Consider the following 25,361-nt stretch of genomic DNA (forward strand, 5'->3'; position numbering starts at 1 on the left):
TAAAAAGATAAGAAGAGAGAGAGAAAGAGAGAGAGAGAGAGGGGGGGGGGATGTATTATTTATTTATAGCTCGGAGCGCATTTTCTGTTCTAATTGAATCCCACCATGAGATGGCGCCAGTATGTTTGTGTGATCCGGGCGGGGCGCCATCTCTATCGCGCACACTGCTGCTAGTTACAGCCTGCTGCTTGCTGCGTCTTTATCCTATATGCTGTAGAGAATAACCTTAATCCTGTACCACCATCAACTTATTTACTATTCAACTTACTTATCAACTCGGTCAACGGTAAGCATTTTCTTGTTTTACTATAATGTTTTCCATGCAGATCTTAGGTTGACGTGATGAACGTAAACACTGGATTTATTCTCGTCATTGTATTCAATAATCTTAATTCGTGGTCAATTTTATTGCTGGTGTTATTTTGTGAATGTAGGACAAAAATGCAGTTTGCTTTTGTTTGAGAATTAGGCTCAGATAATAGCGATTTTTTTATGTTTTAGTAATATAATTACATTACAGTTATTACGGGTCCCGCATCGATCGGAGTCTGTTTAGAAAAGCATCTCGGCATCAAACGAAGACACTGAAGTATAAAAACAACGTGTAGTCTCGAAACGCGGCATGCCAGTGGGTATTTTGAGAAGAATGTGTTTTTTATTTTTTCAAACAAGATAGAGGGTCGTTGTTTGCTCTTAGCCAAGCGTAGGACCATTTACTAGCCGTCTGGCGTCCATGCACAGCAGCAGTGTTCGACTTCATGCAGCTCTGCGCAGACCGAACAACTTATGACACGAGTATCGCGAGAGCGACTAGACAGGTGTGTTGTGCTTTCGAATCGCTCTCGCGATTTGTGATGTCATAGGCCGAATTCTCTGCGCAGCCCTGCAAGTTGAACACGCCTCATCATTTCTGAGAAACAGGATCGATGTCAATTAAAGCTCTGGGTGGGTTTATGATGCCGAGTACAAGATGTCTTGCGTTTCCTTGAATAAAATGACATTTTATTCGTTATTAACATTAATAAAAATATAATAATAATAATTTCTCGCATTATATCTATTTAAATAATTTTTTCTTACTTGTTTTTCATTTTTCATCCATAGTGTGAAGATGTTTTATACTTGCGGTCCCAATGAGGCAATGGTGGTGTCAGGTAAAATTTTAAACCTTCACAAAAATGTGTTTATCTGTATGTAAATCATGAAAAACTAGTTAATGTTTTGACGTGACACCTTTCCCAGGTTTCTGCCGCTCTCCACCACTCATGATCTCTGGTGGAAGAGTCTTTGTGGTGCCATGTGTTCAGCAGATTCAAAGGTAATCGTATTATTCTTCGTTTGTGTGTTTGTTTATGTGTGATTTTGAAATAAGTCACCACTATTTTAATTCTTCTATCACAGGATCTCTTTGAACACCATGACGCTAAACGTAAAGAGTGATAAAGTCTACACCCGTCATGGAGTGCCGATTTCTGTCACTGGGATTGCACAGGTTTCTTTCTTTTGTACTCTGCTTTAAAAGTGTGAACATCCTTTCATAAGCTTTATTGTAAATCATAATTTCTTATAGACCAAAATAAGACACAAAACTAAGTGTTTTCTCTCCCACAGATGAAGATTCAAGGGCAGAATAAGCAGATGTTAGCTGCAGCCTGTCAGATGTTCATGGGCAAGTCAGAGAGTGATATTGCTCATATAGCCTTGGAAACGCTGGAGGGCCATCAGAGAGCTATTATTGCCCATTTGACTGTGGAGGTAAATACATGCTGTATGCATGCATTATGTGTTTGACGTTTTATGCATTTGGCAGACACTTTTATCCAAAGTGATTTTGAGTGCATTCAAGCTATACAGTTTTCTCAGTATGTATGTTCCCTGGGATTGAACCCATGAGCTAACACAATGCTCTATACTTTTAGCTAGATATACACTGTTATGTTCATATCTATATTCTATAATGTATGCATATCCATTTAAATGTATGCAATCTAGCAGTAATGGTAAGCACACAGCTGCCATAACCATTGACTTCAAATATTATGGATGTATTGTAATAAATGATGAAGAAGATATTTTGATAAATGGTGGTAGGCACACAGTTGACGGTACCCATTGAATTTCATGGTGTATTTGTTAGGGATGCATAACGATTAATCGCGATTAATCTATAGCAGAATGAAAGTTTTTGTTTACATCATATATGTGTGTGAACCGTGTATAATAATAATGTATATATAAATATGCACACATGCATGTATAATTTTAAGAATTTTTTTAAAATGTATATTAAGTATCAGGGTTTCCCACAGCACTTTTCAGTTCGGCAGCCCACCTAAGCTGGGATACTCTACCACCTTAACTAGGTCGTCCAAAAATAAAATTTCACCAAACGCCACATGGCCGAAATGAGAGAAAGACATGGTCCGTCACTGTCTGAAGGATAACTAGCCTGTTGATAAAACATTTAATTCATTAATAATCTAGTATGTGTTCATTTTCTGTCATAGTTTCTTCAAAATTGAGTTTTATTTGATTGTTTTAAATAAAAATATTTTTATCATGACGCATACGCCCCTTTGATTGCAAAACCCCCGGCCCGCCCACCTGCACAACCCTACCACCTTAACTAACAAATTTTCTGCGGGAAACCCTGAGTATTTATATATAATATAAATATACAAATGTATATGCACGTGTAAACATTTCTTAAATATATACATGCATGTGTGTGAATTTATCTATACAAAGTTATTATACTTTGTATATATACATATGTGATGTAAACAGAAACTTTTATTCTGCTATAGATTAATCGCGATTAATCGTTATGAATTCCTAGTATTTATTTTTCCTACTATGGAAGTCAATGGTTGCAATCAGCTTTGTGCTTACCATCATTTATCAAAATATCTTCGTTTGTGATCATGAGAAAAAATAAATTCATACAGGTTTAGAACAACATGAGAAAATTATGACAACATTTTTATTTTCGGGTGAACTATCCCTTTAAGCCACCAAATATTGACATCTTAGCAAAAGAACATTTTTTGCATGGTAAGTTTGACATTTGCATGGAACTGTTCTGCAAGTTATTTTGGATGGAAGTGATTGCCAAATTGTATACATTAAAATTTTTGGGTGAACTATCCCCTTAAATACCAATGCGAGGTCTCTTTAAGTTTTTTAAAGTATTTTTAGTTAGGTAAGCACAGATTTCAGAATTGTCTCGGCCATAATAGAGAAATGTCACATCCGTAATGTTGTGTTTCCTCATAAATGCAAACATGAAAATTTAAATAAATATATTTAATGATTGAAGAGCCATTCATTCTGCATTTGTTGGGTATTATTGCTTCTGGTTCCTATAAAATATATTGTCTCTCAAAAACTTCTGTCCTTTTTTGTCACATCCATAACACATGTACATTACCCTCATCTAAAGCAGAAAAGATGCATAGGCTGATATCTTTCTGATGTCTGGACTTATGAAAACATAAACAGATGGTTCAATGAATATACTGGTAATGAAAATATTCTATGATGAATTAATAATTTTGACTAAAATTGGAATTGGACACTGGGCAACTTAAATTCTAGATAAATGCATTTGCAATTAAGAACATAGAGCAAAAACTAATACAATTTGTGATGCTTACCTAAATATTTTGCAAAAACTCCATCACAGTCGATATTTTCCCTTAAATTTGTTTTTAGGAGATCTACAAGGATCGTAAGAAGTTCTCCGAACAGGTTTTCAAGGTGGCTTCATCTGATCTTGTCAACATGGGCATTAGTGTGGTCAGCTACACACTTAAAGATGTTCACGATGACCAGGTCTGTTAGCTCTGTTTGTGTTTAAAGAAACTAAGGATGTTGGTAAAAGTGAAATGCTTTTAAACCTATATGTCTATACCACCGTGTTTCAGGATTACCTGCACTCCTTGGGAAAGGCCCGTACGGCACAGGTGCAGAAGGATGCACGTATCGGAGAAGCCATGAACAAGAGAGACGCAGTGATCAGGGTGAGAGTTCTTTCTTTTTTCCAAATGTTAAGTTCCCTCCATGGTCTTGCTGATTTTGTATTTTTCATTTCTCTATATAGGAGGCCCATGCGATGCAGGAAAAGGTGTCTGCTCAATACGTAAATGAGATTGAGATGGCTAAGGCTCAGAGAAACTACGAGCTGAAGAAGGCTACCTATGACTATGAGGTCAACACCAAAAAAGCTGAGTCTGAGATGGCCTATCAGTTACAGGTAAGTGCTTACCTGAGTGAACTACTAAGTATGTGGTGAAACGTAACCGGATGATCCACAGAGCAAATAAAAGCTAAGATCAACTGTATGCATTAGGTTGCAAAGACAAAGCAACGTATAGAGGAAGAGAAGATGCAGGTGCAGGTGGTCGAGCGCTCGCAGCAAATCACGCTGCAGGAGCAGGAGATCACACGCAAAGAGAAAGAGCTGGAGGCCAAAGTCATGAAACCAGCTGATGCAGAGCGATACAGGCTGGAGAAACTAGCAGAAGCTGAACGGTGAGATATGGGCATGTATTTTGTCTCATTAATAATAAAAAAATTGGTTAATATACATACATTTCACATGCTCTCCAACAGTCTTCAGCTGATCATGGAGGCAGAGGCCGAGGCTGAATCCATTAGAGTGAGTGATAGTTCAGGTTTAAGGTTATAATAAAATTTTAAGATGTTCAGGTTATGCATCATTCATGTTATATGTTGTGATCAGGTTAGAGGAGAGGCTGAAGCATACGCTGTGGAAGCTAAAGGACGCGCTGAGGCAGAGCAAATGGCGAAGAAGGCTGAAGCTTTCCAACAATACAAGGAAGGAGCAATGGTGGACATGCTTCTGGAGAAACTGCCACTGGTGTGTATTTTTTTAATAAAATCATTTAATATAACTTAAGGAACATTTGTTGAAAACATTTCCTTGAAATATTTAATATTAACTGAGCAAGGCCATGTCAAAGATTTCATTTTGGTCTCAGAAAATTATAATTTTGAGAAATTCCAATTTAAAAACGTGCTAACATTTAAAGAGCACATATGGTCTGAACGATTTTACTTTTTCTTTGGTGTGTAACCTTGGGTTCACACCAGCTGCGTTTGAGGTGTCTAATTCGTGTCTGCCGTGTCTAGTTTGCCGCTTGAACATTTTGAGACTTGCTTCAGTCATGCGTGAATGCCGTGCGTGAAAATCTAGTAATGGAGACATTCACGCGAAAATTCGCATCATGGGAGGGGCTTCTGCTACTGCGCTCGCTTCCTGTAATCACGTCACTACTAGAGCATGCTCTTGATTGGTTAACGCGGCGTGTTTTTCTGGTAAAGTTCAAATTTTTCAACTCGCACGTTTCCCGTGGCAATGCTCAATTCGCGCGAAATAGACGCGCAAATGAGGCGGAATTGTGTCTACTGTGTTGCGCTAAACGCCTCATTGGCGCCGCGAGACCTCCAGATGCGCGTTAACGCGTCTTCACATTAGGGATGCACCGAATCCAGGATTCGGATTCGGCCGAATACTGGGCTTTTTGACGGGGTTCGGGTTCGGCCGAATCCTAGATTTTTTTTCCACGGAACCGAATCCTAGGCTTGCGCTACGCTGGTCGACGTCACGCGGCCGTTGATTACACACATCGGGTGCTGACGTGGAGATGAGCTTTTTCTTTCGGTGAGCTTTAGGGGCTGGACACACCAAATCTTTTAAACACGGCTGAAAACGCCTTGAGGACACCAAATGCCAGCTGTTTTTCAGCCGAGCGCTTGGTAGCTGTGATGCTTCAGCTGTGAGCCGGTTGGTTGCTGTGGTAATGTCCCGCCCCTCCTCCATTGTAATTGGACGGCCGTGTGAAAACTGACATTGACGAGCGGAGCTTCTCACTCAAAGTTAAATATTGTTTTCAGCGCGGAGCTGCTTGCTTATTGGAAAAACGAGCGTGTCGCAACGCATCGCTTTCATTATGCATAGGCTTATGGTAATTGTCAAAATAGTTTTCCAACTTGTCATCCTGGCATAATGTACAGTTAAAATTAAATAAAATGAAAAATACATGCTGTGGACGTTGTATAATTCATTAATGTGTTTTACTGTGTTAATGGAATAAGGATGCGAGTAGGATTCGGTATTCGGTTTCGGATTCGGACGAATCTTAAACGGTGGATTCGGGATTCGGCCGAACCTAAAAAATCTGGATTCGGTGCATCCCTACTTCACATAGACTTAACATTGTAATCACTCGCGCTTGACGCCTCTACCGCTGCTGGTGTGAACGAAGCATTAGTGTGTATTAGTACATGTTAATGATATGCAAAAGGTACAAACCCCAAAGAAAACAATGACGCGAGTTATCGTCTCCAATGTAAATCTCTTTTCTTGGACTTCAACAAACACACGGATTGTTGGACGATATGTTGACGATCGTCAGACATATCGCTTATAGCAGACTTTCGTGATGATAGCTGGCGATAGTTATTATTATTATCATGGTTTCACATTAATATGCTCATTGCGTGCTTTTCCTCGTATGAGAGGGTTTGTGGGCTTCACTTTGTGCGAAAGAGCTTGTAATGTGGACTCAATGCGCGCGTCTTGGAGTCTTGCTCAGACCTGAATGCGCGCGGCATTGACTCCTTCTAGCATCTGAACTTGTAATATGCATGGCTCTGACATTTCCTTGCACTAGAGAGGTTGTTAGACGCGCAGCGGGTTAAAACTAGCGAGTTTATAGTTCCCACTCCTGACACGCAGGAAATTTTAGAGCGCTGGTACTTAATGACGTGGATGGATTAGTGGCATCAGTTTTAAGAAGGTTGCGGTCATGACAGAGTTGCCCTTGCTTCTTTTTGTGCACCAATCAAGTGACTTGTCATAAATAAGTAAAAAATGATACTATCGTGTATCGGCGATCTTACCGGCTGACGATAGGACGATCTCAAAATGGGGCATATCGCCCAACACTAGTAGGCAACAGTTTACTTCCTAGGATTGGTGATGTAGTAAAGGCCGACATTATCATAATTTCTCCCGTTTCGGACTCACAGCCTGTAAGTTAACTCCTGTTAGCATTGCATTGTGAGCGAATCTTTCAAACATGGTAAGGAGCGTCACATTTCTAGCTGATGTCAGAGGTATTCAGGCCAATCACAACGTACAGATTAGCTGGCCAATCAGGGACACAGCGCTTTTCAAATCGATGAGTTTTGTACAAAATCAGTGCATTTCAGGACGATATCTGGTACTACAAAAATATACGGTATGTAGAAAATAATGTATGTTTTTTTAACCATAAACCACGCAAACACATTGTATTATACTAAATACACAAAAGTACGTTGTTTTTAGCAATGAAATAGGTGCACTTTAAATGTGTTTTGACATAGAGATGCGCAACACGCCATGACCTCAAAACCACGCCCACCCGAAGGGTAACAATCCATCCGTCTCCATTGATTTTGTATTGCGAGAGACTGACTCCTTGACATTTTTGGCTAATAACAAAAACAGAATAATGCCTGAAATCTGCTGTGAGACAGAAAAGAAAACCCAGAAATAAGTTCTTATAAGCTGTCGACCCCAAAAAACGAGTGACACAAAAGTAGAAACGGGCAACTTTCATAGTACTACTATTATTAGAACTACGCCCACTGGAGGGAAATGTATTCAGCAATCCACTTTTTTCTCCTTAAAGGCTGGGTTTTATAGCTCGACTGCTTATAAAAACGTATTTCAGTTTTTTTTGCTTGTTAGCTGTCACACAGCAGCTTAGGCATTATTCTGTTTTTGTTATAAGCCAGAAATGACAAGGAGGCGGCATCTCGCAATACAAAGTCAATGGAGACGGTTGGATTGTTTTTCCCCCGGTGGGCGTGGTTTTCTCTGTCTCTATAATGCATTGTATTGGTGGTAACTTTGTTCTTTCTTTCCTACACTAGATGGCAGAAGAGATCAGTAAGCCTCTGTCAGCTGCCAATAAGGTCACAATGGTTTCCAGTGGAGGTTCAGAGATTGGAGCAGCCAAGCTGACAGGTGAAGTGCTGGACATCATGACCAAACTGCCCGAAACTATCGAAAAACTGACGGGAGTCAGCATTTCCCAGGTAGAAACCCCACTACTCATCCTCACACGTTTTCTTTGTATAACTAAGCATATGGAACCAATGTGAATAGACTTCATAATAGACATACTAATAATGTATTGTTTGTGTATACTTGTATAAATGAGTGACACCAAATCAATTTTTATTCCCCCTTTAGGTTACCCGCACTGGTTGAATCCACCTCATCTTCAACACAGCCATGATTTTATTTAATGTATGCATGCCACACAATCATTCCTTCAATCCATCTTTCTTTTTATTGAAAACATTCTCTCTTTTCTATCATTTTTTTGTGTGTTTCTACTTTCATCTCTCTTTTATCTTTAATGCACATTTTGTTCTCTCTTTTTCAAGTTCATGAGTCTGTCTAACTCTGTCCTTTTTGCCTTGCTGCCAAAACCCAAAGTGCATTTTAAAGTCTACAGAAGAAGAATGCTGTTCTTTATATTTTATAAATCTAATGTCTATGTTGAATGCCATCAGACACTACGGCCTTGACAATGGTACAAATTTACATTCATCTTTAAATCTTGAGAGACAGAGGGATCCATTCAGGAAAGCAAGCATTTATAAGCTTTTGCCACAGCATGTGTTGATGGCAGTAATAACAGATGCTGTTGAAAATGATAAACTGTATTTTCACTTTTCGTCATGGATGTGTTTTAATAGTTTAGTTTGACATATCTTATAGTAGTTTGACATATCTTATAGTTGTGTGTCAGTGATTATCAGTATCATAATGTCAAGTTTCTATTCATGACTGCAGATCTAATGTGTACGTGTACTGAAAGTCCTAAGCAGATGAGTTTATTTTAGGACTAGACTTAACAGGGAAAACTGTGTTAGTTTTTTTTTAGATACTTTTACATTACAATTTATTTTAGGTTACAGTTTTAAGTCAAATTGTTTCTTTGGAAAGAGTACGCAGTGTTTAATATGTTGGTTATGTTACAGATACTACCTGGTTATGTTATACACTAAACATATGAATATTTATACTGAAGGGTATTTGTTTTGTTTGTCAGTATATTTTGAAGTTTTATTATAAAACATATCATAAACACTTATTTGTCACTTATGTAATAATTGATAACATGATCAATTATTTCAATATTAATGTTTGTAACACTGTTCTTTAGTCTTTATAGATGTTGTATGCAATTCAAACTAAACTAACCACTCACGTTTTTCTATTTGTTCACAATCTTGAAGATGTTTATTGATTGATATTTTATATTCCAAGTGAAGTACGTCATTCAATGTCATATCCTTTTATCATTGTTGGGCAGAATAAACTTGACTATTATCTTATTTAGGCCCGGACTGTAATGTTTAGATAAATATAGTGTGTCAGGGACCTACTGTTATGATGTGTAGGCTGGAGCTGCTATGTTAGTGTGTTGAAAAATACATTAGTGTTTGTCATTTATATAATAGATGCTTTCTTCCATTTCTCTACCTTTATAACGTTATCACTACTAGTTTTCAATGTTATGATTTTATCCACTGCAATGCATGCAAAGACTAACAAACCAAAACCATTGTACTATTTGTGCTTATAATGCCTTAACTTCACAATATATCAAATTAATCTACAAATCAAATGTTGTTTGTTAAGTTTGAATAAAATCTGTTCTAAAACAGGAAGTGCAATAACTTGTACATTTTCTTTCAGTGGGAACCTTTATAAAGACTTGATCTGAATCGATATAAAAGCATTACATTTTCCCTACCCTATTTAAATGAGACAAGCTTCCAAAAGCAATTCAAATACAATGGCTTAAATCAGTAATAAAGCTAAGTTAAAAAAAGTTACGTTACCTACAGTTCAATGACTACCACCATTGGTGCACTTACGAGGTAAGGCCATGTTTTCAACCAAAAAGTTAATTTTTTGTCTGTTTTGTAGGGCTGTCAACGATTAATCGCATACAAAATAAAAGTTTGTATTTACATAAATTTGTGCATGTACTGCTGTGTTTAAAAGTAATGCAGTACAATATTAAGTTACTCCCCCCAAAAAGTAACTTATTGCATTACTTAGTTACTTTTCACGGTAAGTAATGCTTACGTTACTTTTAGTTACTTTTGCGTACTTGGCTGAAGCTTGATCTCTTTCAGGCCTTTCAGGTGTTTTTTATGACTGAAAAGTTCTGCATTCAGAAATTGCATTTTTCATCACAAAAAATGCTCTGGCATGCCATCTTAGTTTCTGATTCAAACTGTTCCCACACAGGCGTGTACGCATAGAGTGCATAATGTGACTACGTTTAGTTTAATTCAGTACATATTTTTTTATAAAATTAATTAAACTAAAAAAGTAACTTGCGTTACTTTTTTGAAAAATTAACTCAAATAATAATGTGTACATTTAAAACGTAATGCGTTACTTTAGAAAAGTAATATTATTACGTAATGCACGTTACTTGTAATGCGTTACCCCCAACACTGGTGTACTGTGTGTAATTATATGTATAAAAACACACATTTATGTATTATGTATTTAAGAAACAATTACATGCGAATATATATATTTATTCATATTTAATATTATATATAAATGTAAATATATATAGTATAACAGTTTAACATTTCTCTAAATTTATACATGTATGTGTGTGTATTTATATATACATACTAATTGCACACACACATATATTTTGCCGATACAAACTTTTATTTTGTATGCGATTAATCATTTGACAGACCTAAAAACGTATATTAAAACTTTATATGTTGATTTTGGTAGCAATAAAACACTTAAAGTTTGCGTATTTGTTAAGCTTACCGTTGTTTGTACAAAATTGATGCCTGAGGTAAAAAAAATTATTGGTTTAAACACATGCATAAACTGTGTCTAAACAGCTGTCTGACTGGCTATTATAAAATAAAAGTGCTGTTTTTTAATAAACCACCCCATATACGAAAATCAGAGACCTCTTTATCAGAATTTGCTAATAAGAATTATTCCAGTTTAAAAAAAGACATTTTGGGGTGGTTTCCCAAACAGGGCTTAAACTAACTTAAATGTTAGTGTTGTCTTGATCGAAAACAACATATCTTAAAATATATCAGTGCGAGTGTTGTGTCTCAAAATGCACACCAGTAATGTTTATTTATACATTATGCTTTAAAAACGACTTAAATATCCTAATATAACTAGGTCTAGGCTTAAGCTAATCCTTGTCCGGGAAACCACCCCATATAGCAACTTAAAATGTTAAACATTTTTGGGGTGGAAAGAACTAGAAAATGAAATCAAAACCTCCATATATTAGTACTTTTAACCGTGGTTGAAAACAGGCAAAGAAAAAAAATGATGTAATTGGTTGACTTAATTTTTTACAGTATTTTTTTTTAAAACAAAGTACCCACATCAGATTTAAACAAAATGTAGTACATCGTAATATACAATGACCGGATCAAGTAATTTTTCAGAAGAGGTCAAATTATTTGGTTGTGAGAATATGAAAGCGTTACCTGTTTACTAAAACTTATCAAATATAAGTGCATGCCAAAAGCTACACTTCAGAAATTCTCCTGATATATCAAAATTAGCAAATAGTAAAATGCCTACATAGTATGGTTACAATTCAGATTGCATCATAAAATAACACGATTGTTCTTAAATATGTGTAACTTTTTTATTGTTCATATAAGGAGAAACAGTTACGTCGGATGAATGAGTGTTTATCTATACAGCAAAGTCATCTTAAAGAGTAGTTAATAATAAGTATTAGGAGCGACAGAAGTAACACTAATAATAATATTGAGATCTGTGTTATTTTCCAAAGACATATCATGGGTTACAACAAGGATTATACATGGAGGACCAACCAATCATCTGGCTATTTGCTGGACACAGATGACAGCTTGGAAGTCAGTGATTGGATGTTTAGGAATATGTTAACATCTCATTCTCTGATCTCCAATGTTGCCGTTAATACATTTTTAAAGCAATCCTTCCCTTTTTAGAATGAACATGTCTTTATGTAATATATACACACACACACACACACACACACACACAGTAACTCCCAATGAATAATGATGATAATAATTGCATAAAAAGAACTGTTAATATAATAATAGTTGGTATTAAAGGTTTAAAAACACTACTGAATAGTACCTGGTTGTTTGCACAATTATTTTTATCTCCCTTTTTCTGGAAAATGACAAACACTTTGTAGGGAGGATCAAGATAATATAAAACGACTAAACTCTTTAGTTTAAAAAAAAATCTGACAACTTTATAGATGTTTTCACGCACTCCTCTTCTTCCATCCTCTCTTACATGCATTTTCAATCGAACCACACATACAGGGACAAATATAAAAATATATACATGTGATAAATGGTTAAAATGTAATGACGAGAAACAAACAAACAATAAAAAGGTTCATTTAAGTGCCATCTTCCATTTAAGCTTTAGCTTTCGTTTAATCCGTTATCACTTTAGTGCAGTCTGTAACTCAGCCACCTCTTTTCAATAGGTTTAACCTAGAAGTGACAAACCATTTACGCTTTTACTTGAAATGTCAATCAGGAGGCCAGCAATGCAGTGTCATAAAAAGCATTACAACTTCATAACAGCTTTTTACGTTGTATTTACAATCATTTTTTAAAACTGGCTTAAATGCGAATACAAAATGAAGCATCCATCTTGAAAATGTTTTCCTGCCGTACCATTAAATTGGCTTCAGACGTCATCTCATTACTAGTCAAAATGTTAGATATTAAGTTGAAATTACTTGTGAAGCCAATTTGATTATACTTAACAATTTAAGGCAGCAAAAAATGTTTTAACAGTTACATCATTTGTAACCGTGGATTTTATTTTTGCTAACCTGTGATTCTGGTTATGTAGCACATCTCATTGCTACTGTATTATATTAATGATGACTAATTTAAGACCGATATATTGCATTGGCCGATATATATTATATTTATGATATTTAATTATATATATATATAAATAATATGTATAACAAATGTTGTTTGTCAGCCACATCACTTTTTCAATATCAGCATCGCCCATCGACCACTAATGATGACTGATGAAAGCTGTCACGAGAGCTAAAGGCCTTGTTAGTGACACTGCAGAGCAAGTCTTATGAAAGACAATTTATAACAGTTCATGTGCCACCTCTCTTTTGAGTCCTCCGTTGGCAAAATCTGTTTTTTTTGGAATTCCTGCTTTTTCCCAAAGTGGGGTTTTTATGTCCTTTTATTTAATGGTCTATATCTTCCCACCATTTTTCATTCTCTTTGAGATCCTTTATGAGTTCATATGCTCCACCTGGATGGCGGAGGTGGAAACGGTGAGGCAGAGGTCTTTGTGAACCGTCAAATCGCCCACGGTGACAGGTTTATATTGGATATCTACACCTGGCAGGGTTTTGTACTGATGCAGATCGAAGGGGCAGGAAATTCCCTCCGTAACGGAGTAACTGGTTGGCGGCGTGGGATTTGGCTGGTTCTGCGCTTGAGCAGCCGTTCCGGCTCCTGTAGACGCAGATCCACCCCCTCTGCCCCGCCCGCGGCCCCTGCCGCCTCCCCCACCTCCGGGGTTTTGGCCCTGCTGGGCTTGCTGGGCAGCCACTGCAGCCGCAACAGTCAGAGGATCTGGGTTGTGTTTACGCATGTGTTTCATCAGATACGTCTCCTAAAACAAAAAGACAACACAATTAGGAAATATATTATGACATGATGAAATTTCAAACTTTAGTTCATAAAGCTTGCTAAACAAAAATTAACATGAACAAATACAACCTTATTGCAAAGTGAAAATGAAAATTAAGGATTTGTATATGGTGTGCTGAATCTTACAGATGTGTAGGCTCGGTTGCAGAGACCACAGGAGTAGAGTTTGGCATGTTTCACGGTGTGTGTAGATAAGTGAACCTCCAAGCTCGCTGCGTCTGTGTAACCACGATTACAATTGTGACATTTGTATGGCTTGTCCTTGTTGTGCTGTCTTCGATGAGACTGAAAAACAATTTCCGGTGAAATGTTAAAGTATTACACCACTTTCAAAAAAACATTCCAAGAATTTTCTCCATAGTGGACCTCATTGGTTTCAATGCAGCTTCAAAGAGCTCTAAATGATCACAACTGAGACATAACTGTACGTTCACACCGCCGAGGGCAAGAGCGTCAAAACCGCTCTGGCTGCCCTGCCAACAACGCTATAGAAAAAGATTAGTGGACGCTTTGACTATTGAACGCATTCTCTGGAATCCTCTCAAGCGGAGGACATCTTTTGGTTTCCGCCTTCCGATTGGCTGCAGCCGAACTGCGTCATAGCTCATTACCATAAAGTTGACCTGATTTCAACTCTTCTTTACGCTCACATTCAAGACGCGTGGTGAATGTACAGTAAGGGTCATTATTAAAAAAAAAGTACTTTTAAACTACAACTTCTCGTTTTGCACTAGCCTCGTGACGTGTCAGCACGACCTTACATATTACGTAATCACGTTGAAAGGTCACACATTACATATGTGAAACACACTTGGAGACCCATTGCCGGGGGCATGACAATCGACTGGCTAACCTCCAGACAGTGACTGACCAGTCTTTCTCTCATTTCGGCCGTGTGGTGCGCGTGTATACTCGCGGTGTAAAGCGCGTCCGCTCTATTCTCTGAGATGTTTTATCAACTGGCTAGTTATCATCCAGACAGTGACGGACCACGTTTCTCTCATTTCGGCCGTGCCCGCCCGCTCGTGGTGTGAAGCACGTCCGTGCTGTTCCCTGAGATGCACTTGATGGCCTTTTTTTTGGACGACCTAGTTAAGGCGGTAGGGTTTCCCAGCTTAGGCGGGCCGCCCGAATTGCAAAGTGCTGCGGGAAAACCTTCCACATACAACAATGTCTGAATGGTCCTCTTTCTCCACACTTGTAAACAATGGAGCGGAAGTTGCGCATATGTCATCTGTGACCTTTCGACGTGATCATCACAAGGCTAGTGCAAGACAAGAAATTGTGGTTAAAAGTACTTTTTTCACTATAAAAATCCTGGAAAGTTTTCTTAACTCAAATTTTTTCTCGACTAAACAAAGACAGACATAAACATCTTGGATGATATGGGAGTGAGTAAATTATTAGAATTTTTTTATGAAAGTGGAATATTCTTTTAACATTTACGCATTCAACAGATGCTTTCATCCAAAGCGCCTTAAAAGTGCAACCAAAGTATTCACTTTAGCCTGATATACACCGATACAAAATGTCTATGCAATACCGATATTCGAATACTTAGCATAACATCTAACTATACCAATAGATACAGATAGTTTTGCTTTTTACTCTTTGTTTCGAAGTATTATTTTGTAAAAGTGCAGAGCAAACGAACTGCAATTTCTGTTGTCATTGTCACCTAATTAAAAATCATCACACTTAGGGGTGGTTTCACGCACATTGATTATCTTAAACCAGGACTAGCCTATTTAATTAGAAAATATAACTAGTTTGAACAAACATGCCTTGCTAAAAACATTACTTGTGTGCATTTTGAGGCAAAACAAAGGGTACTGATGTATTTTAAGACATGTCAGTGCAAGTGGTTTTCAGTTTGGACAGCCCTTACATTTATTTTAATCTAGGACTAGTCTAATCCCTGTCCGGGAAACCGCCCCAAAATCCTTATACGTTTTTTGACCCCTTTTGATTGCCAGAATATAATCTGCCCTGATATCTGTTTTTAAACAATCGGCCGGTGTCCGATAGTGAAAAAAACTGCTTTTATCAGCCGATACCGATTATAGGCCGATATATTGGTGCATCCCTACAACTGACTTAACCAAAGTTAAGGATGTTTTTACCTGGAGGTTGGAAAGTTGCGTGAATGCTTTCTCACAGCCAGGATGGACACACTTATATGGCCGATCACCAGTGTGAATCCTTAAAAGTAATACAGAAGCAATTAAGTGAAGATCGGAGAACAAAATTTACATCACCTTATATGTGACCCAGTCTGTTAAAACCGGGCTAAAGTAATTTTCTGTGATTACCGTTTTATACATAAAATCAACCTACATAATGTAATGAACATTCTGTGAAAATATAACCTTGATATCTTTAAAGGCAGGGTGCATGATTTTTGAAAAACAAAAAGGGAGTCGGGCCGAGTACCAAAACACAATTGTAACCAATCATCAGTAAGGGGCGTGTCTACTAACCGACATCAATGTTTTGGGTTGTGTATGTGTGGGGCGGGTCTATCAAAAAAGGTCCAAGATTCTATTGGGGTAGGGGCGTGTTTTTTTAGTTGCTTTCAAATGTCAACACTGGCTTTCAGAGATCATGCACCCCGCCTTTAATATTTACGGAGTAAGATCATGTCACAGATTAAAATCAATGTAGAATCACTGAATAAATTTGATAATGAGACTTTAGCCTTGATTTCACAAACAGCCATACATATATTATGGTTCTATGACGCCTACTGAATCTCATCTCACAACTAAGCCACGACAGACGACAAAAAGAAGGAAGAAAAGAAAGAAAGAGGAGGAAGGCACGGGGACTGGTTTAATATTCAATCTATCTATCCCTGTCTGTTACCTGTGATGCTGCTGTAAGTGACTGAGCTGTCTGAAGGTTTTCTGGCAGTAGGAGCAGGTGTAGGGTTTAGCCCCGCTGTGGATGCGGATGTGCTGGGACAGGTAGCTGGAGTTGGCGAACGATTTGGAGCAGTGAGGACACTTGTGCGGTTTGCCCTCTGTGTGGTTTCTAACAGGGGATGAAGGGAAGGGGATGAGGAGAGAAAAAACAAAGAGAGAGATTTAGTAGAACCAATAAATGACCCGTATATGGATCAAATCATAATCGAAAATATGTTGGAGGTTTCATGGTTTTAGAAGTGTGACGGTGTGCTCTGTTGTGTCTGAGTTAGAAAACACAGCACACAAAAACACAACTCATCCTTTCTCTCTTATTCTCTCTCTCATCCTCTCCGTTTTCCCCTCCCTCTCCCTAACTAGTGTGTGGTGTAGGGACATGTCAAACCATCCCAGAGCCATTTTAACCAGCGTGGAATGACGAGAAGTAAAACAGACAGATGAATGAGAGTGAAAATAAATACAGATACAAAACAGAAATTAAAGGCAGAAGAGAAAACAGAACTAGTGGTTGACCAATATGCATGGTTCCCACACCTTAGTTGACATAAAATTTAAGGACCTTTCAAGGACTTTTCAGGTCCAGTACCCTCAAATTCAAGGACTAAATGTGGGGACACATTTCAAGTGAGAGCAAGGTTACATGTGTTACTTTTAAAGATACATTGTTACAGTTTCCTTTTGAGGGAACTTGCGCTGCATCACTGCAGTGACACTTTGTGGACACCTCCAGAGGTAAGTGTGTCTGAATGTGTATATGAAATTCAATTAATGGTGAGGCTTAACGACAAAGATAGGGTGACGGGGTGCCAGGAAGTATATCGCTATCTGAAATATTTCCAAGATGGAATTACAGGGACGCAGGACGTATGGCAAGGGAGACGCAGCGCCTCATTCCCTTCTCAGTGAACAACAGTTACATAAGTAACCCGAGTGGTTTTCATGTGTTTTAAAAATAAAATAGGTGTGCTATAATTCGTCTAAGTTGAGGTAAGGACATAGTAAAATATTAAAAAACAGTGGTGTTTTCCTTTAACCGAAAGCGCTCATTCTGTATGGAAGTGAGGAGCTGTAGCTCATTTGCATTTAAAGGTACACACATTAAAACAGCGGGTTTTTGCTCCCACCCAAATAGGGACATTTTGGGAATGCTATAATAAATAGACTGTGGGTTATTTTTAGCTGAAACTTCACAGACACATTCTGGGCACACCTGAGACTTATATTACATCTTGTAAAAAGGCCATAATAGGTGCTATTATAATCTGTCATTATTGGGCTTCTACTTTCAAATCTAGGTATTAATCGAGTTATTACCAGTCTTACAAATACAACCGGCCTTTTTAGAGCAACTATAGCGCTGATGTGGCCCAGGATCAAATTGAGTTTGACACCCTGTGAGCCTAGCAGGCAAACAGACAAAACTGCAATAAACATTTAAAATGTGCTTGATTGCGCTGAGAAACAATGACAATTTAAACAGTCAAACAAGATTGTAAAAGTTACACTAAATGCAGAAATGTAAACCTGACACATGATTATATATATACAGAGAAAGTGTGCTAAAAGAATGAAGTAAGAAACAAACAGAACAGAAATATTTGTGTTTGGGTGAAGAAATGAGACAAACACTGAAGTGAGGAGATAATCATGATGCTGATTATCAAGGATTTGCTGTTTCTTCCAGGGAATATGGTGTTTAGTTTAAACTTGCAGCCTATTTTTAAGAATGTATATGTACGGTCAAACATCACAGCATTAAGCTAGGAGAAAGTAGAGGTGTTTTAGGAGAAAGAAAGAATGAAACAGTTAAAAAGAAAAGAAGCATGCTTATCTTGGCAAACTAAACTAAACAGCTATAGTGGCAGCTTCCCATAAAATGTAACACACATGAACACACATGCACGTATTGTGTGTTGTACCGTGTATGCTGCTGTAAGTGACTGAGTTGTCTGAAGGTTTTCTGGCAGTAGGAACAGGTGTAGGGTTTAGCCCCGCTGTGGATGCGGATGTGCTGTGCCAGATAGCTGGAGTTGGCAAAGGATTTGGAGCAGTGAGGACACTTGTGCGGTTTCGCCTCCGTGTGGGACTTGGCGTGAATCTGCATGTCAGACTTGCTGAAGAAAGTCACAGCACACATCCGGCATCTAAGTAATAAGTGTTAATAAGTAAATAAGCTGTGTTGTTTTAAAAACACTAATAAATATACAAACACATATTCAATATTCAATACTATAAATCTACTCCTTAACCTATCAGATAGGAAGTACGAACCTGTAGGACTTGTTCCCATCTTTGCCTGGATGGTCATCCTCATCATTGGAGAGGTCGTATGGGTCGCTTGTGTTGTGCTGTGGGAAGAGGAAATTCAGTTAGCAGCTTGAAACACGCAAACTTTTATTTATCTGTCAACCACTTTAGTCCTACAGAGAATTAACTTAAATCATAAGAGATATATTTGAATGTTATTCCTTAATCTTGTCTTACTTTATAAATTATGACAAGTCCATTTTTAAACAAATAATAAAAATATACAATAGCCAAAATAATTTTACCTTCATATGCTAACAGTTTCACTAATGTGAATGGCTTTATAAATTCTGGCTTTACAAAAAATTTATAAAAACGAATTATCTGGAAGTAAGGATTGTTACGACACCTCTGCAACGTCTCACCTGTCCCCCAGCAGCCAGGTGGGCCAGAATAAGTGCATCACTTCCTGTGGCGAGGGCGTGGGCTGAAACTGAGCCTGCCCTTGACATCATGGACTTTTTCTTTCTGCCACGCTTTGCCGGCACTGGCATGACCACAGCAGATGAAATACTACCATCCTCTTTCTTATCTGTTCATACCAGGAAAACAAAAAAGGGAAATTAATCAATGTGATATTGATTATAAATCTGTGCATTATTTCTATATGCAATAGGGAAGTGGGCAGGCCAGTCATTCATTCTCAACATACAAAGCTTGCTCGCCCCCTCCCTAACCTTAGTCATGCAATATTCATCCTTTTCTTCCCACAATCACTCTCACTTTCATTTCTTAAAGCATTTGAGTCTCTGAGATTGACTGTGTAAGCAAAATCCCGCATGTGTGCATCTGGTGTTTTAGACGGTGAAAGTGAAATGGCAAAATGCAACTACATCACTTTTGAGCATAGAGTTTGTGATGTATTACTGTTAGATGTTATAAATCAGCAGTTCTTATTTTTGGTTCAGGGACCCGCAGCACTGCACATTTTAACACACTTAGTTTATGGACCTCATATCAATAAATTATGTTATGCTTAAAAATAACCTAGATACTATAAATTAAAGGCGGAGTCCACGATGTTTGAAAAACGCGTTGGAAAAGGAGACGGGCCGACTACCAAAACACACTTATAGCCAATCAAATCAAATCAAATGCCGGGTTGCGTATGTGTGGGGCGGGTCTATCAACAGAAGGTCCAGATTCTATTGGGGTAGGGGCGTGTTTGTTTGGGTGATTTCAAATATCAACATTGGCTTTCAAACATCGTGGACTCCGCCTTTAAGTATTGTGACATCACTAGCTGACCAATCATCAAAGCCGTTCTTCAATCTCTTTTATATAAGCTTGTATGATTGCATTAAACAGTGCTATAAAACCTTTTGCATCTAAAACCGTGTGGAAAACTTGACGCGCCGTATCCGACGTAGGATTCTGAAAATGTAAAAGTATTTTCAACTGGCTGCGGCATCCCACGCCTGAAAATTAGAGCGGGTCACATCGCTTTGCCATCTTTTTGAACGGAAAAATGCGTACTTTTAAATGTAGCCTTGCGATAGGGAGCGACATATTCTAAATAATGTAATTGTGCGTGCAAAACACACCAAATGTAAATCACCGCTAATGATTTACACACCAAACATGAAGCATTGCATTCCTTGCTCTAGAATACTCGCAGGATTTAACTTTTTTAATACGATTTTTTTTCGCTCTAGTTAAATATTTTCTATTATAAAACAGGCAGTTCTGGTTCTTCATTCTGATTGGTTGAAACGCGTTCTAAGCCGTGATAAAATACCCCGGTAACCCCACGGTTCAGACCGCATTACATAAGTATCACTGCGCCACTGTTGCTGCGTACTGAATTATGAAAATAAACACCACAGTCTTTAATCATATTTTACATTTTTCTACAATTGCACAATTAATGGCGATATCCAGATAAATGTCAATAAATATTGTTGAGTCATCTCGTCGATAAAGAGAAAACGTTGTCTGAGGAGTTTCTAACTCAAGTTCATACGTCCGCTATTATCCACTAGATGGCGATCTTACCTAACTTAAACACGGACGCATTCACTCAACACTAAAAACACAGCGTGTAAGTTTTGATGGCTTTGAATCTGATCTCTAACAACAGTTCTTCACAAAAATGGAATTATCTCCGCTTTTAGCTAAAAAATTTGAGAGGTGATAAGAGAACAAATGAAGGTAGGATGAAACGGGTTTTTTTTGTTTGTTTGTTTTTGTTTGAAAGCGGATGGTCTGTTCTTTTTATTTTATATTTATAATTATTAAGATAATTAAGATAATTTTTCTGCAAGGCATTAAACTAAAACTGGGTGGCAACTAAAAAAAAAAAAAAAAGCTGACGGGGAAAGAGTTCAGCATGCTTCCAAGCATATTTGATCATCACTTCAACAGTTGCACCATATAAATGTTAATGCATGAATTTGATGAATGTTGATTTATAAAAATAAACACCACAGTCTTAAATCATAATTTCAATGTGTCCTTGCTGCGTCTCTGTTGGTTGGGAACTGCGCTTTGTTTCAGTCACACTTGATTCTGAGGAACTACTTTGTTTGGCGGAAGAGTAATATTTGTACTAATATAATTACAACTTATTTGTGTTTTATTTTATAAAATCCCGCTAACGTTATGCATATGAAGTAACCGTTTTATAAACGCAATAAACCCCGCAAAGCAGTGGGGTTACAGTGCATTTTATAACAGCTAAGGGGGTTTAGGCACTCCACTTCGCGTCGTGCATAACAACGCCCCTTAGCTGTTATAAAATGCACTGGTAACCCACTGCTTCTTGGGGCTTATTGCTTTAATATATATGACGTGTCTGAGGCGAATAGCGAGCGTTTTCTTGGCAATCATGCCACCAAATTTGCGTCATTCGCATCGCCCTGCGCGAGTTCGCGTCTTTACATTTACTTGAATTGATCGTTAAATTTGCATTTGGTGTGTACAAACATTTTTTAATTTACAGTGTATTGCATCCATTTTACACATTTATATTTAATGTGAAAATGACAAGATTCAAATGTATAAAAAATATTAATAACATGTTGTTTGTTACTATTCCTTTGTACTTAAAAAAGTGTTACTTGTCATATACTAATTAATTCTTATGTATCCAAAAGTGTAAAGAAACATTATTATTAAAAATTTTAAAAATATTTAAACAACTATACACATCTAACTGCTTTTGTGTAAACTTGTGGCAGTTAAATGAAGTGGGTCAACAGGTAAGTCAAGGTGTATACCTGTGTTTGATGGATGCAATGCAGACACAATCATAGTTGTGGTGGTCGGTCCAGACATAAAAGACTGAGAGGAAGAAGGAGAAGTGACTAGCGTGCCTTGAGGAGTCGTGATCACTAATCCAGCTGAGATGAAAAAGATAAACAAACGCAAAAAAACTTTAGGATTCGAGTGACTTTTAAAAATCTTTGCATAAAATATACAATTAAATTTAAAAAAGATCCTATTAATTCATTTAAATGTGTTGTACTCTATATCTAATCATTTAAAGACAATCGTGATTAATCTATTGCATAATAAAGTTTTTTTGTTTGTGTACTTTGTATGTGTACAATAACTTTGTATAAATAAATTCACACAAATGCATGTATATATTTAAGAAATGTTTACATGTGTGTACATTTGTATATTTATGTACAATTTATATGTATATATATATATATATATATATATTTTTTTTTATTTTTTTTATTATACATGCATGTGTAAATATTTATATATATACATGATTACGATTCACAGTTCACACAAATATATGATGTAAAAAAAAACTTCTGCAATAGATTAATTGCAATTAATCGTTATGCAACCCTAATTGCTAGTGATCTTTTATCATCATGGGGTTCTTCTGAATTTCAGTAATATTTACTTTACATTAAAACCCACCTGATGTTAAGATGCCAGTAGATGGAACAGGCACCACAGTGATGTTTTGGGACGTGTGGGGCGGGTGCAGATGCGCCCCCACGCCACCCATTTGTCCACCTGCTCCCCCACCTCCAGCGCCTCCTCCTCCTCCACTCTCTTGTTTGGGCACCCTACCAACCGCTCCCACGTCCATTGCGACCGACCCTGGCACCGTCAACACCGTCGTCGGGTAGTGCGCCGCAGACGAGTGCGAAAAAGAGACGCTCTTCTCCTGCCCAAGGTGCTCCTTCATCTTATTCAGAAACATGGCGTTCTCGATCTAAATCACAGGGGAGTGAATGGGAAAAAAACAAGGGAGCAAGGAAAGAGAAAGAAGGATGGATTGAGAGATGAATGCAGATGATAAACAGATGGATGAAGGGGAGAAAAGGAGAGAGCAGCGAGGGAGGGGTTATTTTATTTTCCCAAAAGCACGTGCACGGGTTCCAGTGTGTAACTTTCACATGGATCAGTGCACAGTGCAAGGCTGCTGTTAGCCATCCTGGACTTGCATGGTTGTTTGGCTTTTTTGTGATTACTGAATTAAGCTTCGGTGTCTCATTGAGAGACACAATCATACAAGAGAGTCCAATAATAAGGTGTCTACCTGTCCTTGTACTGTTGGTACGGGAGACCAAAAGTATGATGAGTTGAAATGGGAATCGTCCATTATTTCTGAAATTGAAAAGCAACATAACTAGTAAAACACCCACTCTGCCTTCGGCAACAGTTGTGAAATGACACCTCGCTTTTTTGTTTTGGTGGGGCCTTTTAAAGGTGTATTTACTTAGGCAACGCCCAAGTGTCCCACACAATCCTTTAAGGCTACTTGCAGTAACCTTTATCTTATTTATAAGAGATTTATATATATATTCATTGTAATATCCGCTGATGTCATGCAGTTTTATTCGTGTAAATAATCCCTTTAGGCAAAGAATTTTGGGGCATCTTTTTGGTGGATGACCCAATGTGTATCATAGGACAGGCAAAGAGGCATGATGTTGGGTTAGGAAACATGATGCATGCACAATGTGTAAACTGACATGCATGAAGCAAGTTTTTTCTGCATATTGTGGACGTTACCTCAAACAACAACAAAAAAAAAAACAGCAGGATAAAATCACAACATTTGCAATTCCTCGTTTTGGTCTTTATTTACATAACAAACACAACGTGTTGTCTGCAATTGTTTATTGCATTAAAAATGGGAAGGAGCTGCATATCTTGCATGGGCGTGCAACACTAAGCGCGTGCTATAATGACATCAAAACAAAAGCAAGCGAATTAGTGCAATCGCTAGATCCTAAACAATATGAAATATTCAGTTCACCAACAAACTACTAAGCATTTAAGAAATAATATTTAGTTTTATTTTACATGCATGGCTAAATTAAAACAGGTGATTGGCACCAAGCGAACAACTTTATCGTTTTTATTCGGTTTGCAAGGTGTGTTATGATCCATAACAGACGGGCGCTGCAATCTCGTGGCCTACCGCTAATAACATATGCATGAAAACTCGTAATTACAGATAACTGGAAATAGAAAAACGCCCATTAATGATATCGGGGCTTCCTTCTCCAGCCTCCATTAAAATGTCAGCTTTTGTTATCCGCGCAAAGAAGCACTGTTACAAACTATACAACATGTAAACTTCCGCTCGCAAACAATAAAGCCCCTACGCCTCCATCCCTTTCTCGGCTAGTCTCGCTGAGAAAATAAAAAAAGAAAAAAAGTCGAGGATAAAAAAACGAAGAGAGAAAAAAACGTCGACGCCTGATACGAGAGAGACGCAGCTTCATGCAGACTTCCGGCTGGCGAGACAGGGGGAGAAGCGCCCGTGTGAGTTGCTCAAATTTGGAGAAATAATTCACAATGACTCATAACTCTATGTTAATTACCGGTGCTGGCGATTCCCTTTCAACCCCCAAGGCTCCTCCGGGCTGGGACAGTTCGGAAACTTCGTCCAAATCCGCCCGAACCCCTTGGATTCACCGATTTTTTTCCCTCAAAAATTTTTTTCTATTTTTTTCTCTCTCGAAGGGCTGTCCGACTCCGCTCGACTGTACTTCCGGTGAATGAGGTCAAATAATAAAAGCATGCCGCCAAAATGACTTCCGGCATGTGAGGTCTTTAATTTATCGAAACAATGTTCACGTACGTGTCGGATATTAAGCGTTTGGAATCTGACGTTTATAAAATTATGATCTAGGTGCACAAAATGCATTTTAATAAATATGAATGTAAATAAAAGGCTTTAACCAAGGAGTTTCCACCTTTTCTAGAAATGTCCTAATAATCTTCTCTAAAAAAAAGAGTTGCCATTACGCAACCCAAAACATTTGATAAATCTATTCTATATTGTATATATACACTTAATGAATATTATTATAAAAGCACCAAATATGTGTC

General features: G+C 37.8%; 2 protein-coding genes across 4 annotated transcripts; one reads left to right on the forward strand and one right to left on the reverse strand.

Annotated features, from left to right (window-relative positions):
- Nucleotides 1-133: 133 nt before the first annotated feature.
- On the forward strand, nt 134-8,677 carry flot1a (flotillin 1a). The gene is made up of 13 exons (XM_065286655.1): nt 134-286; nt 1,105-1,154; nt 1,243-1,318; nt 1,402-1,492; nt 1,612-1,755; nt 3,715-3,834; nt 3,927-4,022; nt 4,103-4,255; nt 4,352-4,533; nt 4,615-4,660; nt 4,745-4,882; nt 7,948-8,112; nt 8,270-8,677. The coding sequence occupies exons 2-13, from the start codon at nt 1,112-1,114 to the stop codon at nt 8,285-8,287; spliced, it is 1,272 nt and encodes a 423-aa protein (XP_065142727.1). The 5' UTR covers nt 134-286; nt 1,105-1,111; the 3' UTR covers nt 8,288-8,677.
- A 3,065-nt stretch (nt 8,678-11,742) lies between these two features.
- znf384a (zinc finger protein 384 a) lies at nt 11,743-25,302 on the reverse strand. 3 transcript variants are annotated; one of them, XM_065286676.2, is made up of 11 exons: nt 24,851-25,302; nt 23,557-23,624; nt 22,929-23,229; nt 22,265-22,387; nt 19,412-19,578; nt 19,011-19,087; nt 18,659-18,883; nt 16,681-16,848; nt 15,939-16,017; nt 13,942-14,100; nt 11,743-13,777 (listed from the first exon to the last, which is right to left on the reverse strand). In XM_065286676.2, the coding sequence occupies exons 2-11, from the start codon at nt 23,617-23,619 to the stop codon at nt 13,391-13,393; spliced, it is 1,749 nt and encodes a 582-aa protein (XP_065142748.1). In that variant the 5' UTR covers nt 23,620-23,624; nt 24,851-25,302; the 3' UTR covers nt 11,743-13,390. The 3 variants fall into 3 exon arrangements, with proteins under 3 accessions (XP_065142748.1, XP_065142756.1, XP_065142763.1); XM_065286684.2 differs by lacking the exon at nt 23,557-23,624; XM_065286691.2 differs by lacking the exon at nt 16,681-16,848.
- Between the last annotated feature and the right edge of the window lie 59 nt (nt 25,303-25,361).

The sequence above is a fragment of the Paramisgurnus dabryanus genome, chromosome 19, assembly GCF_030506205.2.
Source record: "Paramisgurnus dabryanus chromosome 19, PD_genome_1.1, whole genome shotgun sequence".
Lineage (NCBI taxonomy): Eukaryota > Metazoa > Chordata > Actinopteri > Cypriniformes > Cobitidae > Paramisgurnus > Paramisgurnus dabryanus.